This window comes from Oncorhynchus keta, chromosome 20 (assembly GCF_023373465.1).
Source record: "Oncorhynchus keta strain PuntledgeMale-10-30-2019 chromosome 20, Oket_V2, whole genome shotgun sequence".
Lineage (NCBI taxonomy): Eukaryota > Metazoa > Chordata > Actinopteri > Salmoniformes > Salmonidae > Oncorhynchus > Oncorhynchus keta.
The window spans coordinates 171,839-191,715 of NC_068440.1; the positions used below are offsets into that span (position 1 = coordinate 171,839).

Below are 19,877 nucleotides of genomic sequence, written 5' to 3' on the forward strand. Positions count from 1 at the left end.
TCTTCCCTTATGCAAATCAGATCACAACTCCATTCTGCTCCTCCCTTCCTATAGACAGAAACACAAGGTACCCGTGCTAAGTAGGGATGCATAATATATCGGTTAACTTATCAGAATCTGACGATATTAGCTAAAAATGCCAACATCGTTATCGGCCAATGTCTAGTTTAACGCCCGATGTGCAAAACCGATGTCAAAGCTGACGTGCTTACCTATATAACGAAGGTACATGACGTAATGACGCCACATAAAATGTTGCAAAGCATTCCTAAACTAGCCCACAATGTGTGCTGTGTGGATTAAGCAGTCAACAAGTCAAGGAGTCATTTGAAAGAGTAACAAAATGTCAGTGAGAAAACTCAAAAGGCGAAATCCATTAAAGCCAAGAATGGAATTCATTGCCATTGACAATCAACCGCTCTCTGTCGTGGGTGATGTTGGCTTTCGCCGACTGGTCGAGCACCGGATAAATCTACCAAGTGCGCTATTTTTCCGATGTTGCCCTACCAGAGTTACACAGTAATAGCATCACGGTAATTAGCTTCACGGCATACATACTATGGAACACAGTATGGGACTTTGCGTGTCAAAAAATATATATTAGCACAGTCAAAGCTGTACAAAAAAGTCAGCAAACACCGGCCTTGAACGATGCGTTTACAATACCGCGTTGGTAATACAGCATCATTTGTTCGACCGCAACATCTGGGGTAGCTAGCTTTAGCTTGGTACCTAGCTAGCACCAATACAACTAGCCTGAAAACAATGACCAGTGCAGTCATTTTCATTATTCTTAGCAATGATTTAGGAATCCTTGTGAGTAAGTATTAGCTAGGTTGCCACTTGTTGTTCACCTAGTGAAATTGAACTTCAGTTCATGAAAATAAATAGTTAGTCAGCTACTTAACCCTGTTGCCCAAAGCTAACGGTATAAGCAGCCAGCTAGCGTCATCTGGCTAGTGAGGCTCGACCGGACTGGGTTATGTGTTGTGAAGCTAGCCACAAAAAGGATTAGGCACAATAGCGGAATTTGCAGTTTGCCTTCAAAATACAAGTATGTAGTTGACAGTGATGCAAATTAATACAAATAGTAAAATTATGCCATCATTTTATTTTGAAGGCTAACCTCAAAGTCCACTATTGTGGCTAATCCTTTTGTGGCTAGCTACAACATAGAAGGGTCCGACCACCATTAATCAAATAAGAACTGTCTTGTAAATTAGGATTATTTTAGATGACACCAAGCTATATAGTCAGCTACTTAACTGAAACAGATTGTTTGCATCCATGAGCTGGCTAGCTTTATTTATGACCAGTACTTTAGGTGCACGAGACAACTTTACCAGCATCATAGCATACGTATCGATGAATCGTTATGACATCTGAAATACGAGTGAGTGTAATCAATGTGTAATAACTACGTAAAAAATGTATGAACACGTTAAATTGTGACGCGCAATCATATTCAGGTCCTGATTGGTCAACAAGCTTATTTGACATGTCAAATACTCTTAAATAGTACATTTTTTGACACGCAAAGACCCAAATGGCCTTCCATAGAAATCCTGGTTGAGAATGAAACGACTGAACAACGAAACAGCACAGCAAGTAAGTGAAAAAAATTGGTTTTGATTCGGCCTGCCCCGGCCAAACCAGGACGATGCTGGGCCAATTATGCGCCGCCCTATGGGACTCCCAATCCCAACCGGATGTGATACAGCCTGGATTCGACCAGGGACCGCTGCTTCCATTTGTGTGTTAACTATTTAACTGTACTAGAATGCTTAAGAGGGCGCAAAATTTTAAATATCGGTATTGCTTTTATTTGGCATGGAAAATATCAGATATTGGTATCGGCCAAAAATGTCATATCGGTGCATCACTAGCGCTAAGGTCTATTCAACACTGGACTGACCAATATCGGAATCCATGCTTCAAGATTGTGGTCGGCCTCCCGGGTGGCGCAGTGGTTAAGGCAGTGGCGGGCCAGGCGCAGTGCGCGCTAGCCAAGGTTGCCAGGTGCACCCTCCGACACATTGGTGCGGCTGGCTTCCGGGTTGGATGCGCGCTGTGTTAAGAAGCAGTACGGCTGGTTGGGTTGTGTATCGGAGGACGCATGACTTTCAACCTTAGTCTCTCCTGAGCCCGTACCGGAGTTGTAGCGATGAGACAAGATAGTAGCTACTACAACAATTGGATACCACGAAAATTGGGGCGAAAAAGGGGTAAAATTCAAAAAAATTAAATAGATTGTTTTGGTCACACAGACTGGGACATGTGCCAGGTAGCCTCAGAAAAACATTTGATGTATACACGGACACAGCGACTGAGTTCATCAGGAAGTATATAGGGGATGTTGTTCCCACTGGGACTATTAAAACCTACCCAAACCAGAAACCGTGGATAGATGGCAGCATTCACGCAAACCTGAAAGCGCAATCCACCGCATTTAACCATGGCAAGGTGACTGGGTATATGGTCAAATACGAAAAGTGTATTTGTAGTTCCCTCCGTAAGGCAAACAAATAGGCAAAGTCAGTAGAGACAAAGTGGAGTCGCAATTCAACATCTTAGACACAAGACAAGCGGCAAGGTCTACAAAGGGAAATCGTGCTGCAAGTCCTACCTCTCCCATCTCCTCATTGGTTATATCCACTTGGGTGACTGAAGACGAATGAGGTCAGTGGTGGAAATGCACCGAATTTATGAAAGTTTCCAACCGCAATATAAAGTCACGAGAAGAAAACGTCTGGAAGAATGAGAGATGACTACATTTACATTTAAGTCATTCAGCAGACGCTCTTATCCAGAGCGACTTACAAATTGGTGCATACACCTTATGACATCCAGTGGAACAGCCACTTTACAATAGTGCATCTAAATCTTTTAGGGGGGTGAGAAGGATTACTTACCCTATCCTAGGTATTCCTTGAAGAGGTCAGTTGGCCGTTTTATGTATGGATTAGAGCAGAGTTGGTGGAGGACCTTGTGCATTTCAGGTAACATAACTTAATGTTTATATCCCAGGACAAATTAGCTAGCAACAGCAAGCTAGCTAATTAAGACAAATTAGCTAGCATGTGCAAGCAAGCTAGCTAAATTGCCATAAATGTTTAATGCATTTTGACCTGTCCCCAAATTAATATAATTGATTCAGAGTTTGTTTTGATATTTTAACCAATTAATTAATTAATGCGCGATGGTGCACGAGCACAGATGGTTTGGGTTCCATGTCAGAGCATGCGCAGACCAGCTGGCTGGAGTGTTAACGGCATGTTCAATCTCTCCCTATTCCAGTCTGCTGTCACAACTTGCTTTGATATGTCCACCATTCATTTCTTGGGTACAGGAACAAAGGTAACTGAACTACCGATTAATCGGTATCGGCTTTTTTTGATCATCAAATAAATCTGTATCGGCGTTGAAATATCATAAAATCGGTCAACCTCATGTATGTATGTATGTCAAATTTTAGGGCTGTTTTCCTTAAGAAGATCAATCTGCTTTGTGTTGTGATTCCTTGCCATGATACTAATGCGTATCACGATACTGGTTTTGTCTTGGCCCTACTTTTGACCATAGGGCTCTGGTCAAAAGTAGTGCACTTTAGGAAATAAGGTGTCATGTGGGACACACCCCAATGTAAAATCATCCAGAACCACTTCCAATGTGTTTCACCATGAAAACTAATGCATCAGCTGTTGGGACAGCGTGTGAGGTGACTAAGTGCATGACATCCTGTGTGGGCAGCAGGGTCGAGGGCCGGGTACCAACCTGAGGCCTCTGCTTGTGCTGTGTCTGGCCTGTCTGCGTCTGGCCTGTCTGCGTCTGCTGCTCCCAGCTGCCGCGGGCTCGGTTTCCGCCCACTGGGGTCATAGTTTACAGTATATACAAATAACAGTATTTACAAAGGAATAACACCTGCGAAAGAAAAATGGGAGAGTGAGGTTCTGTGGCAAATAGAAGGGGTCCAGGGTCCTCTCAGACTAAGAAGCTCAGTTTTGGTGACTTTAAAAGGACATTCCACAACCTAAATGAATGAAACATGATTTCTACAATAAGATGGGTAAAAATTATTAATATACAGGACCATGCATATAGCTTATACTATCAGGTATGCTATTAGCAATAAACATTATCACATGTAGTCCAAATGATGCAGCATAGTGGCTATAAATAATTTGGCTGAAGCATTTACCCTATTGGGCTAATCATTAGCTAGATCCCAAAAGTAAATATTTTAACTGATCAGCATCCTATTGATGAATTGTATGTCCAAAAAAACTTGCATAAACACAGGAATATAATGTAGGCCTAACACTTAGGGTAACTTGGGGTAATCAGCCACAGGGTAATGTGCACCCTGCCTGTACTTCTCACAGGAACAACTTCATGCCCCCCCCCCCCAAACGGTTTGACAAACTCACAGTAAATGCTGTCCAGTGGGGCAAAAAAGTATTTAGTCTCTGTCATTGCCAACAAAGGGTATATAACAAAGTATTGATAAATAAGTATTTCGTCAATAACAAAAGTTTTCCACCATAATTTGCAAATAAATTCATTATAAATCCTACAATGTGATTTTTTTTTCTCTCATTTTGTCTGTCATAGTTGAAGTGTACCTATGATGAAAAGTACAGGCCTCTCATCTTTTTAAGTGGGAGAACTTGCACAATTTGTGGCTGACTAAATACTTTTTTGCCCCACTGTATATCGGGATACTATTTCAATATATATATATATATATATATATATATATATATAGTCTCATTTTTGTAATATCACAAAACAAAAAAATGCACAAGTTTCCTGTTCCAAAAACCTCTATTTTTCCTTCATAGCTTGTCCACCATCCTTTTAAATAGGAAGCCAATTTGTTTTCATGACAGTTCAAAACTCATTCTCATGGCTCTCTTTACCCTCTGCTGAATATGGTGAGCAATCTGTTTGGAACATTAAATAGCCATAAAAATACTGTTCAAAAATATAAAAATGCAACATGTACAGTGTTGGTCCAATGTTTCATGAGCTGAAATAAAATATGCCAGAAATGTTTCCAATGCACAAGAAGTGTATTTCTCTCAAATGTTGTGCACAAATTTGTTTACACCCATTTTAGAGAGCATTTCTTATTTTCCAAAATAATTCATCCACCTGACACGTGTGGTATATCAAAAAAATGATTGAACAGCATGATCATGACAGAGATGCTCCTTGTTCTGGGGACAAAAGGCCACTAAAATGTTCAGTTGTAACAATACAATGCCACAGATGTCTTAAGTTGAGGTAGTGTGCAATTGTAATGCAGAGACTGCAGGAAAGTCCAACAGGGCTGTTGCCAGAGAATTGAATGTTAATTTCTCTACCATAAGCTGCCTTCAATATTATTTTAGAGACTTTAATAGTACGTCCAACCAGACACACAACCACTACCACGTGTAACCACACCAATCCAGGACCTCCACATCCAGCTTCTTCACCTGCAGGCTAGTCGGAATGAGGTGGAGTATTTATGTCTGTATAAAGTCCTTTTGTGGGAAAAAACTCATTCTGATTGTCTGGGCCGAGCTCCCCAGTGGGTGGGCCTATGCATTCCCAAGTCACCATGGCTGCGTACCTGCCCAGTCATGTGAAATCCATAAATTACAACATAATTAATTTAATTCAATTGACTAATTTCCTTCTTTGAATTTGTTGAATCTTACATTTATATTTCTGTTCTGTATAGAATCGTGAGAATAGCAATACATATCGTTCAGGCAAATGAGGGGGCAAATGAGGGGGAAAAGCGCACTCAGCATATATATATATATATATATATATATATGCCATTTAGCAGACGGTTTTATCCAAAGCCTATCCGGAAGGCCAAAGTTAGTTTAGTTTAAGGAGCAGTTCTCTCTCTGTGGGACTAACCCCAACAAGTTCTGGAAAACGGTTAAAGACGTGGAGAATAAACCCTGCTCCTTACAACTGCCCATGTCCTTTAAATGTTGATGTGGTTGTTACTGACAAGAAGCACATGGCTGAGCTTTAATCACCACTTCATTAAGTCAGGATTCCTATTTGACTCCGCCATGCCTCCTTGCCCATCCAAAATTTCCTCATCCCCATCCAACATTTCCTTATCCCGTCCAACATTTTCTCATCCTCCACATCTTCTAATGCGACTATCCCCGATGCTGCTCCCTCTTTTTCCCCTGCCCCGCAACAAAGTTCCTCCCTGCAAGCAGTCACTGAGTCCGAGGTGCACAAGGAGCTCCTGAAACTTCACCCCCAAAAAACATCTGGATCAGATGGTTTAGACCATTTCTTTAAGGTTGCTGCCCCTATCATCGCCAAGTCCATCTCTCCTTTCTGGAGAGGTTCCCATTGCTTGGAACGCAGCCACAGTTCATCCTTGATTTAAAGGGGGAGATCAAGCTGATCCTAACGGTTATAGGCCTATTACCATTTTGCTCTGTTTATCAAGTGTTGACCAATCTTGTCAATAATCGACTGACTATCTTGATGTCTATAGTATTCTCTCTGATATGCAATCTGGTTTCCGCTCAGGTTATGATGCGTCACTGCAACTGTAAAGGTCCTGAATGATGTCACCATTGCCCTTGATTTTAAGCAATGTTGTGCTGCTATTTTTATTAACTTGGCCAAAGTTTTTGATACGGTAGACCATTCCATTCTTGCAGGCCGGCAAAGGAGTATTGGTGTCTCGGCAGGGTCTTTGGCCTGGTTTGCTAACTATCTCTCTCAAAGAGTGTAGTGTATAAAGTCAGAAAATCTGCTGTCTCAGCCACTGCCCGTCACCAAGGGAGTACCCAAAGGCTCGATCCTTGGCCCCATGCTCTTCACAATTTACATCAAAATAGCTCAGGCAGTAGGAAGCGCTCATCCATTTATATGCAAATGATAGTCTTATACTCAGCAGGCCCTGCCCCAGATTTTGAGTTAAATACTCTACAACAAAGCTTTCTTAGTGTCAAAAACAGGCCCTCTCTACCCTTAACCTTGTTATGAACACCTCCAAAACAAAGGTTATATGATTTGGCATAAAGAATGCCCTTCCCCACAAGTGGGATTACTACCTGATGGTTTAGCACATGGTAGTCACCTCATACAAGTACTTGGGAGTATGGCTAGATGGTACACTATCCTTCTCTTAGCACATATCAAAGCTGCAGGCTAAAGTTAAATCTAGACTTGGTTTCCTCTATCGTAATTGTTCCTCTTTCACCCCAACTGCCAAACTAACCCTGATTCAAAGGACCGTCCTACCCACGCTAGATTATAGAGAATTTATAGATTGGCAGGTAAGGATGCTCTCAAGCAGACAGACGTTATTTACCATTCGGCCATAAGATTTGCCCTCAATGCTCCTTATAGGACACAATCACTGCACTCCAGTGGTGGGCCGTCAGGGCCAGCAAGGCCTTCTCTGCTGGCCTAAACATCATCAGAATATATATATTTTCCCACGAATATGTATTCAATTATTCCCCAGAGTAAGAGTTACACTCTTCATTTCATAGCGTTCCTCTTGGTTGAACTGCTTCCAGCCCCAGGTTGAGATTGAGGGGTGGTCTTTGTGTTAGATCTTTTATCCAACCATATTCAGCCATCATTACATTTACATTTATATATATATATATCATGTGTTGCCAGGGGTCTAAAATCTTCCCTCAGGCCTTCAGAATCAACAGTGCGGGCGCTTGTAGCTTAAAGTGAATGGAAATTCAAATTTAGTGTCAACCAATCAGCTTTAGAGTTGGCTATTGTACGCCTGCTGGCTGGCTCCAGTGTTACACAGGAGCCAGCTAGCAGGCGTAGTGCGTGCACGTCTTTTGATTGGATTACCAATATTGAGAGGCAGGTCCTATATGGGCAGGTCTCAGAACTAGGAAACCGAAATTGATCAACAAATTAATTTGCGTACTACTAAGCTGTTTTTTAGGTAGAGGTTGACACTACAAAGCCTGTCACAGGCGGGAAAGGGGTTAGTTCGCCACTTTCAATCATGGGCGCTACTCACAGGCTCCGAGAAGCACTGCAAACTGTACTGCTGGGAATGCCTATTATTTGCAAGTGATCGATTTGGTGTTTGGAGCCACACTGGCTTTGCAAACCTGAGTTGTCTAACCAAGGCAGCAACGAGACACCAAAGTACGGCTGGGCACTTACAAGCAATGGTGCTTTTGAAAACTTTTGGGGACACCCGAGTGGATCTACAGCTCAACGAACCTGCACTTAGGGCAACGAAGCTGCACAATGAAAACGTATTGTACTGCAATTCTCTGAATAAAAATGTCAATTTCAAGGTGACGCAACGCCTGGTTCTAATGCGTTTCTGTCTAAATGTATAGTGTCTAGAGCCATGGCATCATAATGATGGTAATAAGAGGTGGATTAATTCAGGTGGGACTGTGTAGGACTTCACTGAAGGCCCAGGCCCCAGAACCACGGCACGCTACTGCTGCACTCTATACTCCTCTGGAAGCTGGTCATCTCTTTATACCTATCGCAAGACAGACACACGGTTGATGCTGATTTCTAAAAACCCTCAGAGGCCTCACTCACCCCTATTTGAGACACCTACTACAGCCCTCATCCTCTACATACAACACCCGTTCTGCCAGTCACATTCTGTTAAAGGTCCCCAAAGCACACATTCCTGGGTCGCTCCTCTTCAGTTTGCTGCAGCTAGCGACTGGAACAAGCTGCAACAAACACTCAAACTGGACAGTTTTATCCCACATCTCTTTATTCAAAGACTCAATCATCGACACTTACTGGACAGTTCCGTGGCTGCTTTGTGTGATGTATTGTTGTCTCTACCTTCTTGCCCTTTGTGCTGTTGTCTGTGCCCAATAATGTTTGTACCATGTGTTGTGCTGCTACCATGTCATGTGTTGCTACCATACTGTGTTGTCATGTGTTGCTGCCTTGCTATGTTGTTGAAAGGTCTCGCTTTATGTAGTGTCTGGTGATGTGTGTTTTGTCCTATATTTATATACATTTTATTTTTAATCCTAGGATGAGGCCTTTTGGTAGGCTGTTATTGTAAATATGAATGTTAAATAAAATGTTCAATTAAATCGTAGTAGCACTTAAGAACCTGAGAATATCGTATCATGGCAATTACCAGCCCTAATTTTCATTAGTGAACTTGTGGAAGTAGACATGGTTTATGACTTTGGTTGTGGTAACGACCCATACAAAGTGATGGTTAACTAGCTAACGTTAACTCATTTTAAACTATTTGGTTGTAACCAAGTTAGCTGTCCAATTAGCTAACGTTAACTAATTCACTTTAATTGGGAAACATTAAATAACTCGTATATGCAAATGCTGTCCGATGAAATGAGAGTTCGTTAACTAATTGAGACCAGGCAAATTACGTTTGTCCCACATTTGCTGGGAAGTTAGCTAGCTAACGTCAACTAAAAATAACTACTAGGTAGCTTGCTAACTTAGCATGTTTTAATGGTGTCTACTAGCGAACGATTTTTTATTATTTTTTATTTCACCTTTATTTAACCAGGTAGGCTAGTTGAGAACAAGTTCTCACGATGCAACATCACTACGGATATATTCTCAACATGTTTTTATTTAGCTGACGTTATAGAGGGCTAACTAGCTATTGGTGTCTTTGGCTTAACTAGGCTAGCTGACGTTACATAAACTCCATAAATATTACTTAACTAAAACCATGAGTTAGTCAACATCAGGTATTTCAAGAAATATAATTGTTTCGAAAACATTGACTAACATTTAGCTAGGTAAGATGCTATGTCGTTTTTTAGGGGACATCCAGCTAACGTTGGCTTTATCGAAGTTGTCGATGAGATTCCGTTCTTCTCAACCTCGACTATGGCGAAAATAAGACTTAACAATCAGTATTGCAACTAGCTAACTACATTGTTGTTCTCAACCACTCAAATCATCACCGTTAGCTTAACTTATCCACATGTTCATTCGTACCGCATGCTATTGAGCCCAGACGCATAGGCCGCACATTAACGTGGTAATTAACGCACAAATTGCACTATGCAGAACCAAGACACCCCTTTAGAAACGCTACCGATGTGTTCTTGTATACACACACACGACACAGAGGCTCTAGGTAGGCCCGTAGGCCCAACAATGTAAATAAATGATATACTGACCAGAAACCCAGTTGAAGTCTGATTCTGCAACACAACCGACCACGCGGTCTCTCTGTCGACCTCCTAGTCGGAATTCGACTAAATAAAACCTCTAGAGTAATACACGTATCTATGTGAGTAATTGTGCCGAACCGACTCGCGCAGACAATAAGTGAGGGACTTGGAATGTACCTGTTTCTTTTCCACTCTGACGCTACATATAGCTCCGTCATGTGGTTGACTGGGCGCTTCAAGGAAGCGAGACATTCGACACGTGGTCACCCACCTCTAAGAACTGCAATAAAATAGATAAACTAAAATATTTATAGTGATTGCCTATCCTAGACTGTCCGATTAGTCTTATTGATTTGGGTGTTTAGCAGGACCACTAAGGCTAATATACAGTACCAGTCCAAAGTTGACACCTACTCATTCAAGGGTTTCTTTATTTGTACTATTTTCTACTTTGTATAATAGCGGAGAAATCAAAACCATGAAATAACAGATAGGGAATCATGTGGTAGCCAAAGGTGTTAAAGCAAAATATATTTGATATTCTTCAAAGTAGCCACCCTTTGCCTTGACAGCGCGAAGTGTGCGCAAAGCTAATTTGTTTAACACTTTTTTGGTCACTATATGATTCCATGTGTTATTTCATATAGTTGGTCTTTACTATTATTCTACAATGTTGAAATAAACAAATAAAAATCCTTGAATGAGTAGGTGTCCAAACTTTTGACTCGTACTGTACATGGAGTATGAACAGATCATTCAAACCAGCGGCAACAAGCACTGGGGCAGAACACAAGTGTCTTCACATTCTCAAAAATGCAACTTGACATCTTTCCAACCAAATATACTGCACCTAAGCCTTAATAAGGATAGACCCCTTTTTTCCCAATTTTTGCCTAAAATGACATACCCAAATGAACTGCCTGTAGCTCAGGCCCTGAAGCAAGGATATTCTTGGTACCATTTGAAAGGAAACATTGAAGTTTTTGGAAATGTAAATTCAATGTTGGAGAGTATCACACAATAGATCTGGTAGAAGAAAATGTAAATAATCATTTTTCTACCACAATCTTTGAAATGCAACAGAAAGGTCCCAAATCTAGCCATCACTCTGGTTGTAATTCTGATGGTGTCCACAAGATGGCATCAGTGCATGTGCAAAGTTTCAGGCAGATAACTTGAAGTATGAGCAAACTACATGACATTTAGTGTGAAGTCACCCAGGTACATTTAGGCAAATCGTGAAGGAGACATTTACGTTACAAATCTGTATACTTGGACTTTGATTTAGTTTTTCCAATATTAGTAGCCATATTATAAATTCAACATTTGCAAAACACCCAATTTTCATAACTATCCATATTCTTATAATTTTTGTCCAAAAGGAAAAGGCTTGCTGTCGCACAAGGTTAGCAGCAACATTTTGCAACAGATATAGGGTTTCCTTTACTCCCGTAAAGCACAGCTCATTAGCTATCTAGCTTTGTTTGACATTGGTGCTTTTTTGACGAAGTTAGTTAAGTTTAGACCGGCCGCGTCATCGGCATGCCATGAAAGGCTTTGCTCTCTGACCAAATTTGGTGTCCTATAGGATATACTACACTCCTAATGATATATTGAAGTCTGGTTACGTTCTAGGATCTCTGAGGAATGAACACAAACATTATTTGACTGGTTGAAACATTTAGGGTTAGATTCACTTTCTTTGCAAAATGAACACGTGGAAATACAAAATCGATCGTGCATGCTATATGGACCTTTTCAGGATATAAAAAAGGATTTTATCTCTGGGACCCTTTGGATGACAAATCAGAGCAGGATTTCAGAGATGAATTTATCAAACCTATCACGGTGAAAAAAAGTGGTTTGTTAGGAACTCTCAAACAAAAGCATGGCATTTTTTTCTCTGTAATAGCTACTGTAAATTGGACGGTGCAGTTATATTTAAGAATTCAAGCTTTCAGCCGATATACACTTATACAGTGCCTTGCGAAAGTATTCGGCCCCCTTGAACTTTGCGACCTTTTGCCACATTTCAGGCTTCAAACATAAAGATATAAAACTGTATATTTTTGTGAAGAATCAACAACAAGTGGGACACAATCATGAAGTGGAACGACATTTATTGGATATTTCAAACTTTTTTAACAAATCAAAAACTGAAAAATTGGGCATGCACAATTATTCAGCCCCCTTAAGTTAATACTTTGTAGCGCCACCTTTTGCTGCGATTACAGCTGTATGTCGCTTGGGGTATGTCTATCAGTTTTGCACATCGAGAGACTGAATTTTTTTCCCATCCCACTTTGCAAAACAGCTCGAGCTCAGTGAGATTGGATGGAGAGCATTTGTGAACAGCGGTTTTCAGTTCTTTCCACAGATTCTCGATTGGATTCAGGTCTGGACTTTGACTTGGCCATTCTATTTTTGAACCATTCCATTGTAGATTTTGCTTTATGTTTTGGATCATTGTCTTGTTGGAAGACAAATCTCCGTCCCAGTCTCAGGTCTTTTGCAGACTCCATCAGGTTCTCTTCCAGAATGGTCCTGTATTTGGCTCTATCCATCTTCCCATCAATTTTAACCATCTTCCCTGTCCCTGCTGAAGAAAAGCAGGCCCAAACCATGATGCTGCCACCACCATGTTTGACAGTGGGGATGGTGTGTTCAGGGTGTTGATACTCCTTCAGGGTCTGATACTCCTTCCATTTCAATATTATCGCTTGCACAGTGCTCCTTGGGATGTTTAAAGCTTGGGAAATCTTTTTGTATCCAAATCCGGCTTTAAACTTCTTCACAACAGTATCTCGGACCTGCCTGGTGTGTTCCTTGTTCTTCATGATGCTCTCTGCGCTTTTAACGGACCTCTGAGACTATCACAGTGCAGATGCATTCATACGGAGACTTGATTACACACAGGTGGATTGTATTTATCATCATTAGTCATTTGGGTCAACATTGGATCATTCAGAGATCCTCACTGAACTTCTGGAGAGAGTTTGCTGCACTGAAAGTAAAGGGGCCGAATAATTTTGCACGCCCAATTTTTCAGTTTTTGATTTGTTAAAAATGTTTGAAATATCCAATAAAAGTCGTTCCACTTCATGATTGTGTCCCACTTGTTGTTGATTCTTCACAAAAATATACAGTTTTATTTCTTTATGTTTGAAGCCTGAAATGTGGAAAAAGGTCGCAAAGTTCAAGGGGGCCGAATACTTTCGCAAGGCACTGTATGTACCTACATTTGTTGTATCTCTAAAATCTGCGATCGTGACACACGGCGCTGCATGATTTACAACTGCCCCGTTGACGGGACGCCTATCCCTAATAACCAACCATAATCGAGAAAATGCATAAGCTCTTTCATAGTCATGGGATGGGACACTGCTCAACAGCTTCCACTTTGGCATGCACTGGGCGAACCACATTCTGACAGACCACTTTGCCCAGATAAGTGCAAACTCACATTTGGCCAGATTAACGATCAAACAGCGCTTGTATACGTTGGACACGCAGAGACCAGGTGTCACTATAAAATGACCACATTATCCAAATACATCCCACATCTGTCCAGACCAGAGACACGGTTCATGAGGCCCTGTGCAGAAACCACTTGATCAACACAATCCTCAATACGAGGAAGAGGAAAGGAATCAGGCTTTGGAATGTTGACTTCACGATAGTCTGCATGGCCTAAAATATGCAGGCTTCTTGACTAACAGACAAGGTGAAGCCCAACTGGAACGAGAAGAATGTTCAGTAATATTGTTACCCATCATGCACTTAAACTCAGAAGTCAAGTGCTTGCGCTTGTCAGGAGAAACATGGTAGAAGCGATGCCTTATTGGTTGAGCATCTCCAACATCATGGTCAATGAGATGACTACGAGAGGACGTATCAGAAAATGGCACAGGATAACTTTCAATGTGTTCAACCAACTCCGTATGTTTACCATCATCCAAATGCTGCAGAGCATGCAAATTCCCCAACCTGAACATCTCAAACGGCCTTGCAAAACAGCATCAGAAGCTGAACTCTCCTCATACAACGTACTGAGAATGCAGAAGGAGCAGAACTAAGTTAAATAATCACCTGACTTAACAGGAGTCGATGCACAAGAGTACTAAGGTTTCAACAACCCAATTTCACATGAAAAAGTTGGGTGGCCTTCCCTGCGCTTAGGAGTTGCAATCCGTTCTGTTCAGACACTTTGCGCACCACCATGGAAGGACCAGTAAACTTCACCTGAAAAGGATAACCTACAATAGGTAACAGCTAAAACCTGGAAACCAGGGCTAAATTGTCTACGTTCAGACCAACAGTCATCAATATGCTTTATCTTTACTTGTGCACTTTAGTTTCTCTTTTGCCATTTCACCAGCAGAGAACAGTATATTACAAGTCTAAACCACTCACAGAAGAATACATTTAGTGGTGGCTCTGTTCCCCACCTGTCCTGCAACACAGCCAGAGGGTCACACTGAATTTCCAAAAAACCGATCAGTCAGACTAAATCTTATTCTCTCCTGGACAACTTCTCTAGCTGCCAACAGTAACCATGGCAAACCTTCCCAATCCCGATCTAGCTCTGTATGGTATGCACAGGAGAGACTTCAGGGTTTGATGAAAACATTATAATGCACCCTGAGACTGTGCATGATAGGCAGAGGACTGTTACACTTGACACAAAGCTGCTGTAGCATTTGTGCAAGCATGTGTGAGGTAAAATTAGAGCCTTTGTCACTCTGAATGAATACCAAATACAGAGATGAACTGAGATAAAGCCTTCACAACAGACTTGGTAGTTAGTGAGTAGCAGATAAGCAGCAGGGTACCTGGTTGCAAGGCACATAACTAAGCAAATAGCTACTGCCAGACTTAGAGCGGGGTAAAGGGCCAACAGTTAATGACCAAATGTTCAAAAGGCTGACCAACGGCAGGAATACGATACAGAGCAGCAAGTTCAATTGACTAATTTGGCTTACCAGTCAACTAGCATGTGTGACATGTTTTAACGTATGCAGAGATGTCACGTTTAAACCTTAGACAGAAAAGTAATGCAAAATACAGTTATATTCCTAAATCCCAAATGTCCAGCAACATGATCATGGGAGTTTTGAAGCATTGTCTGGCAAAACTTAAGAGGGCACTACAATCTGCATGGTGGGATCACCTACAAAGTTTTCCCCATGAAGCACCGACCTGCTAGCTAGCATACTGTTCTGAATCGAGTAACCTTGTGCAGAGCTTTCCATCCTATCAGCTGGGAACACTTAAATAGCTCCTTCAAAGAGGGGTCATCCTGATGTTCCTTCTCCAAATCACCACGAGAAGCTGAGGCAAAGGCGAGTCAAGCGGATCTATAACAGACATAGAATTTTGTTCAGTTGCTGATAAGCTGGATAGATAACTGGACTGTCCGGAGAGTTCTCTAACTCAGGAGCAGGGATAACAGGGGTTTGCTGTATAACCACACAACCTGGTGGCACCCCAGCCCAGACCTGTACACCAGCTAGCTGGTTACCCAGACTAAGCTCAATACACTCAACTGGTAGATGAGGGGACACCAACCTTTCCTTTCACAGGATCTGAGTCAAGTTGCAATGAATGCACAGGAAAAACAAGCCCCATCCCACAAATTAGTATAGAATCACCTGCATCTGAACGGCAATACGGATTCAGAAACAAATTACTCCACAGAGCATGTGTCTCAAGATTTTGACATGCATCCTCTCATCACATCCTACCAGGGAGATGGAATCCTCAGAAATGTATGCAGCACAGTCAAAAGCCCTGGCTTACTTGGATTAAGTGACATAGCTAGGCCAGAAAACTGTACTTTTGAGTTGCCACCAGAATTTTTTGCTTTGAGGACAGGATATTCATTTTCCAATGTCCCTTAAATCTGTTCAGATCATTTCTATCTCGTACGGCACGATCAACGTTAGAACATTGATCTGCTCTCAGCTTTAAACTTTTGGCGAGGGGAGGCGTACTCCTTAAGGGCAGTTTTAGTATGACTACCAGGATCCATTAAAAAAAGCTTTTACAGATCAAGACACTCATCTGAGAACTGCTGCCACACTAGGAGTTCACATTTTGCTCACTAATATAAAGTTGCATCACACTGGTACTGAATTCTTGGCTTTTAGACTAGTCTTCATAATGTCTTTCAATTGCTTATGATCCAATATTGTAGCGCTCAGCAGTCTGTGCTATCTGCTCTTTAGTGCACTACTCCAAAAGTGCTTCAGACGGGCAATCAATTTACTAGCCATGATAAATGCAAATAAAATAACCAATTTAGACTGAGACAAAAGACAACAACTAGTGTTGGTATATAGTGTACACTGATAATGTGAAGGGCAACCAAGACAAAAATGGTACTGCCCCAGCCCTATTCTAACTAATAAACCTAACTGACCATATAATTGCAACCCTAGTCTTCGTGCAGATACCGCCAGGGGGTATTTATTTATGCACTGGTTCCATCAGAAAGGCAACAGAAAATAGTGACTGATCTGAAGCCAAGGAAGTGCTCCCAAGGCAATGCATCACAAATTGACCCTACCTGTAGTATCCACCACACTAGAGAGAAAACATTATGACTTGATCTTAAAAGGAGATCAGTTCCTGAAACCTACAAGGTGATATGCTCTCATCCTTCTAGACCTATCGGCTGCCTTCGATACTGTGAACCATCAGATCCTCCTCTCCACCCTCTCCGAGTTGGGCATCTCCGGCGCGGCCCACGCTTGGATTGCGTCCTACCTGACAGGTCGCTCCTACCAGGTGGCGTGGCGAAAATCTGTCTCCTCACCACGCGCTCTCACCACTGGTGTCCCCCAGGGCTCTGTTCTAGGCCCTCTCCTATTCTCGCTATACACCAAGTCACTTGGCTCTGTCATAACCTCACATGGTCTCTCCTATCATTGCTATGCAGACGACACACAATTAATCTTCTCCTTTCCCCCTTCTGATGACCAGGTGGCGAATCGCATCTCTGCATGTCTGGCAGACATATCAGTGTGGATGACGGATCACCACCTCAAGCTGAACCTCGGCAAGACGGAGCTGCTCTTCCTCCCAGGGAAGGACTGCCCGTTCCATGATCTCGCCATCACGGTTGACAACTCCATTGTGTCCTCCTCCCAGAGCGCTAAGGACCTTGGCGTGATCCTGGACAACACCCTGTCGTTCTCAACTAACATCAAGGCGGTGGCCCGTTCCTGTAGGTTCATGCTCTACAACATCCGCCTAGTACGACCCTGCCTCACACAGGAAGCGGCGCAGGTCCTAATCCAGGCACTTGTCATCTCCCATCTGGATTACTGCAACTCGCTGTTGGCTGGGCTCCCTGCCTGTGCCATTAAACCCCTACAACTCATCCAGAACGCCGCAGCCCGTCTGGTGTTCAACCTTCCCAAGTTCTCTCACATCACCCCGCTCCTCCGCTCTCTCCACTGGCTTCCAGTTGAAGCTCGCATCCGCTACAAGACCATGGTGCTTGCCTACGGAGCTGTGAGGGGAACGGCACCTCAGTACCTCCAGGCTCTGATCAGGCCCTACACCCAAACAAGGCCACTGCGTTCATCCACCTCTGGCCTGCTCGCCTCCCTACCACTGAGGAACTACAGTTCCCACTCAAAACTGTTCGCTGCTCTGGCCCCCCAATGGTGGAACAAACTCCCTCACGACGCCAGGACAGCGGAGTCAATCACCACCTTCCGGAGACACCTGAAACCCCACCTCTTTAAGGAATACCTAGGATAGGATAAAGTAATCCTTCTCACCCCCCCCTCCCCTTAAAAGATTTAGATGCACTATTGTAAAGTGGCTGTTCCACTGGATGTCATAAGGTGAATGAACCAATTTGTAAGTCGCTCTGGATAAGAGCGTCTGCTAAATGACTTAAATGTAAATGTAAATATGTGGTTCCTACCAACTGAAGTAGACATCCTTACCAAAGCAATGTAACACATGTACCAGCACCTAAAACGCCAATGGAAATAGAAAAAAAATGGCTTTGTAGACAAACACTGGGGACAAGAGCTGCTTCCCTTCCAGCATCCACCAAAACCCCTAAAGCTTCCACAATCAAGGAAAAATCCTGAGACAAATCAGTGACATGCCCAAACTTTGTTGAACAAAGATTGCCAAACAATGTACCACATTGCATTCTAAGAACTACAGTAACACAGCTGAACCCAATTTGGCCCCAATTACTACCCCTACACAAAACAGGGTCCAAACCAAATGCCAACCCAATTAAATTAGCCAAATATACAAGTAACATACTCCCATATAACCAAAGTCTCCAATTGGACGAGCCCCCACAGTGTTACGACCTGGCTCACAACAACCTGGTTCACAACAAAGTGAGACCACACATGACCTCAAGGTAAAAATGTATACATTTATTAAACTAAATAATAAATACAAAAATGTAACATAAGCAGTGGATGTCTGTATCATCAGTAGTGTATGCAGTGTGTGGGTGTTGTGGAAACAGACCAAAAAAAACCTAAAGGAGATGGAAGCCAGCCTGCCAGTCAGGGAAGAGAGAGAGTGTTGGCTGATGTGGCCACCCTTTATAGCCTGCAGGCCAAGCCTGCCCAGGTGCGCCACATCAGCTGACGATCCTCCCAGCTCTGTCCACTGGCCTCCTGCAACAAGCAGAGTACCAAACAGGAAATCCCAGCAGACAGATTGGGAGAGACTTCACAAGGTTGACGCATACAAAGCAGAAAGAAGAGCGATTCCAAATAATCTGTCAGACAACAAAAAATGTTTTATATCAAAGTCGTTTGTCTGACCGTAGGGGGATCAGATGGTGACAGGGGTCTCAACAGGGTCAGGCAGCCAGGGAAGACCAGTCTGTGATGGAGGTGAGGTGAATTCTTGGAGATACAATACTTTGTTCTCTCTGTGCAGTAAACACTGGACAAGACAGATGTTATTTTAAGGCAGTCTGACAGACTTCCAAAGTTGATTTCAAAACTTTATCAAGGGTTGATAGAGGCTTTTCCCGATGACACAAAACATGTAAAACAAAAATGTGAGGAAGACCTGGACCTGGAAGCTATTGATGGTGATGAATGAATACAGATCAGATATGTTAAAATGCCCAGTCATATTCATATCATCTCAGACATAAATTACTGCCGTTTAAGACCATCCATAGAACATATATATTTCACCTTTATTTAACCAGGTAGGCTAGTTGAGAACAAGTTCTCATTTGCAACTGCGGCCTGGCCAAGATAAAGCATAGCAGTGTGAACAGACAACACAGAGTTACACATGGAGTAAACAATTAACAAGTCAATAACACAGTAGAAAAAATGGGCAGTCTATATACAATGTGTGCAAAAGGCATGAGGAGGTAGGCGAATAATACAATTTTGCAGATTAACACTGGAGTGATAAATGATCAGATGGTCATGTACAGGTAGAGATATTGGTGTGCAAAAGAGCAGAAAAGTAAATAAATAAAAACAGTATAAAAACAGTATGGGAATGAGGTAGGTGAAAATGGGTGGGCTATTTACCTATAGACTATGTACAGCTGCAGCGATCGGTTAGCTGCTCGGATAGCTGATGTTTGAAGTTGGTGAGGGAGATAAAAGTCTCCAACTTCAGCGATTTTTGCAATTCGTTCCAGTCACAGGCAGCAGAGTACATTACATTTACATTTAAGTCATTTAGCAGACGCTCTTATCC

At 42.3% G+C, this 19,877-nt stretch overlaps 2 protein-coding genes across 2 annotated transcripts in view; both read right to left on the minus strand.

Annotated features, from left to right (window-relative positions):
* LOC118399090 (ubiquitin-associated protein 2-like) overlaps nucleotides 1–10,413 on the minus strand; it is an 80,552-nt gene extending 70,139 nt beyond the window's left edge. Inside the window, exons 1-2 of the mRNA XM_052471873.1 lie at nucleotides 10,164–10,413; nucleotides 3,775–3,921 (exon numbers count right to left, since the gene is read on the minus strand). Of these exons, the coding sequence (XP_052327833.1) occupies nucleotides 3,775–3,876 (102 nt within the window). The 5' untranslated portion in view covers nucleotides 3,877–3,921; nucleotides 10,164–10,413. The remainder of the gene's footprint in view (nucleotides 1–3,774; nucleotides 3,922–10,163) is intronic.
* A 1,687-nt stretch (nucleotides 10,414–12,100) lies between these two features.
* The window catches only part of LOC118399094 (tuftelin), a 59,185-nt gene continuing 51,408 nt past the window's right edge, over nucleotides 12,101–19,877 (minus strand). Inside the window, exon 12 of the transcript XR_008072392.1 lies at nucleotides 12,101–12,967. The gene's annotated coding sequence lies outside the window, so the exon portion shown is untranslated. The remainder of the gene's footprint in view (nucleotides 12,968–19,877) is intronic.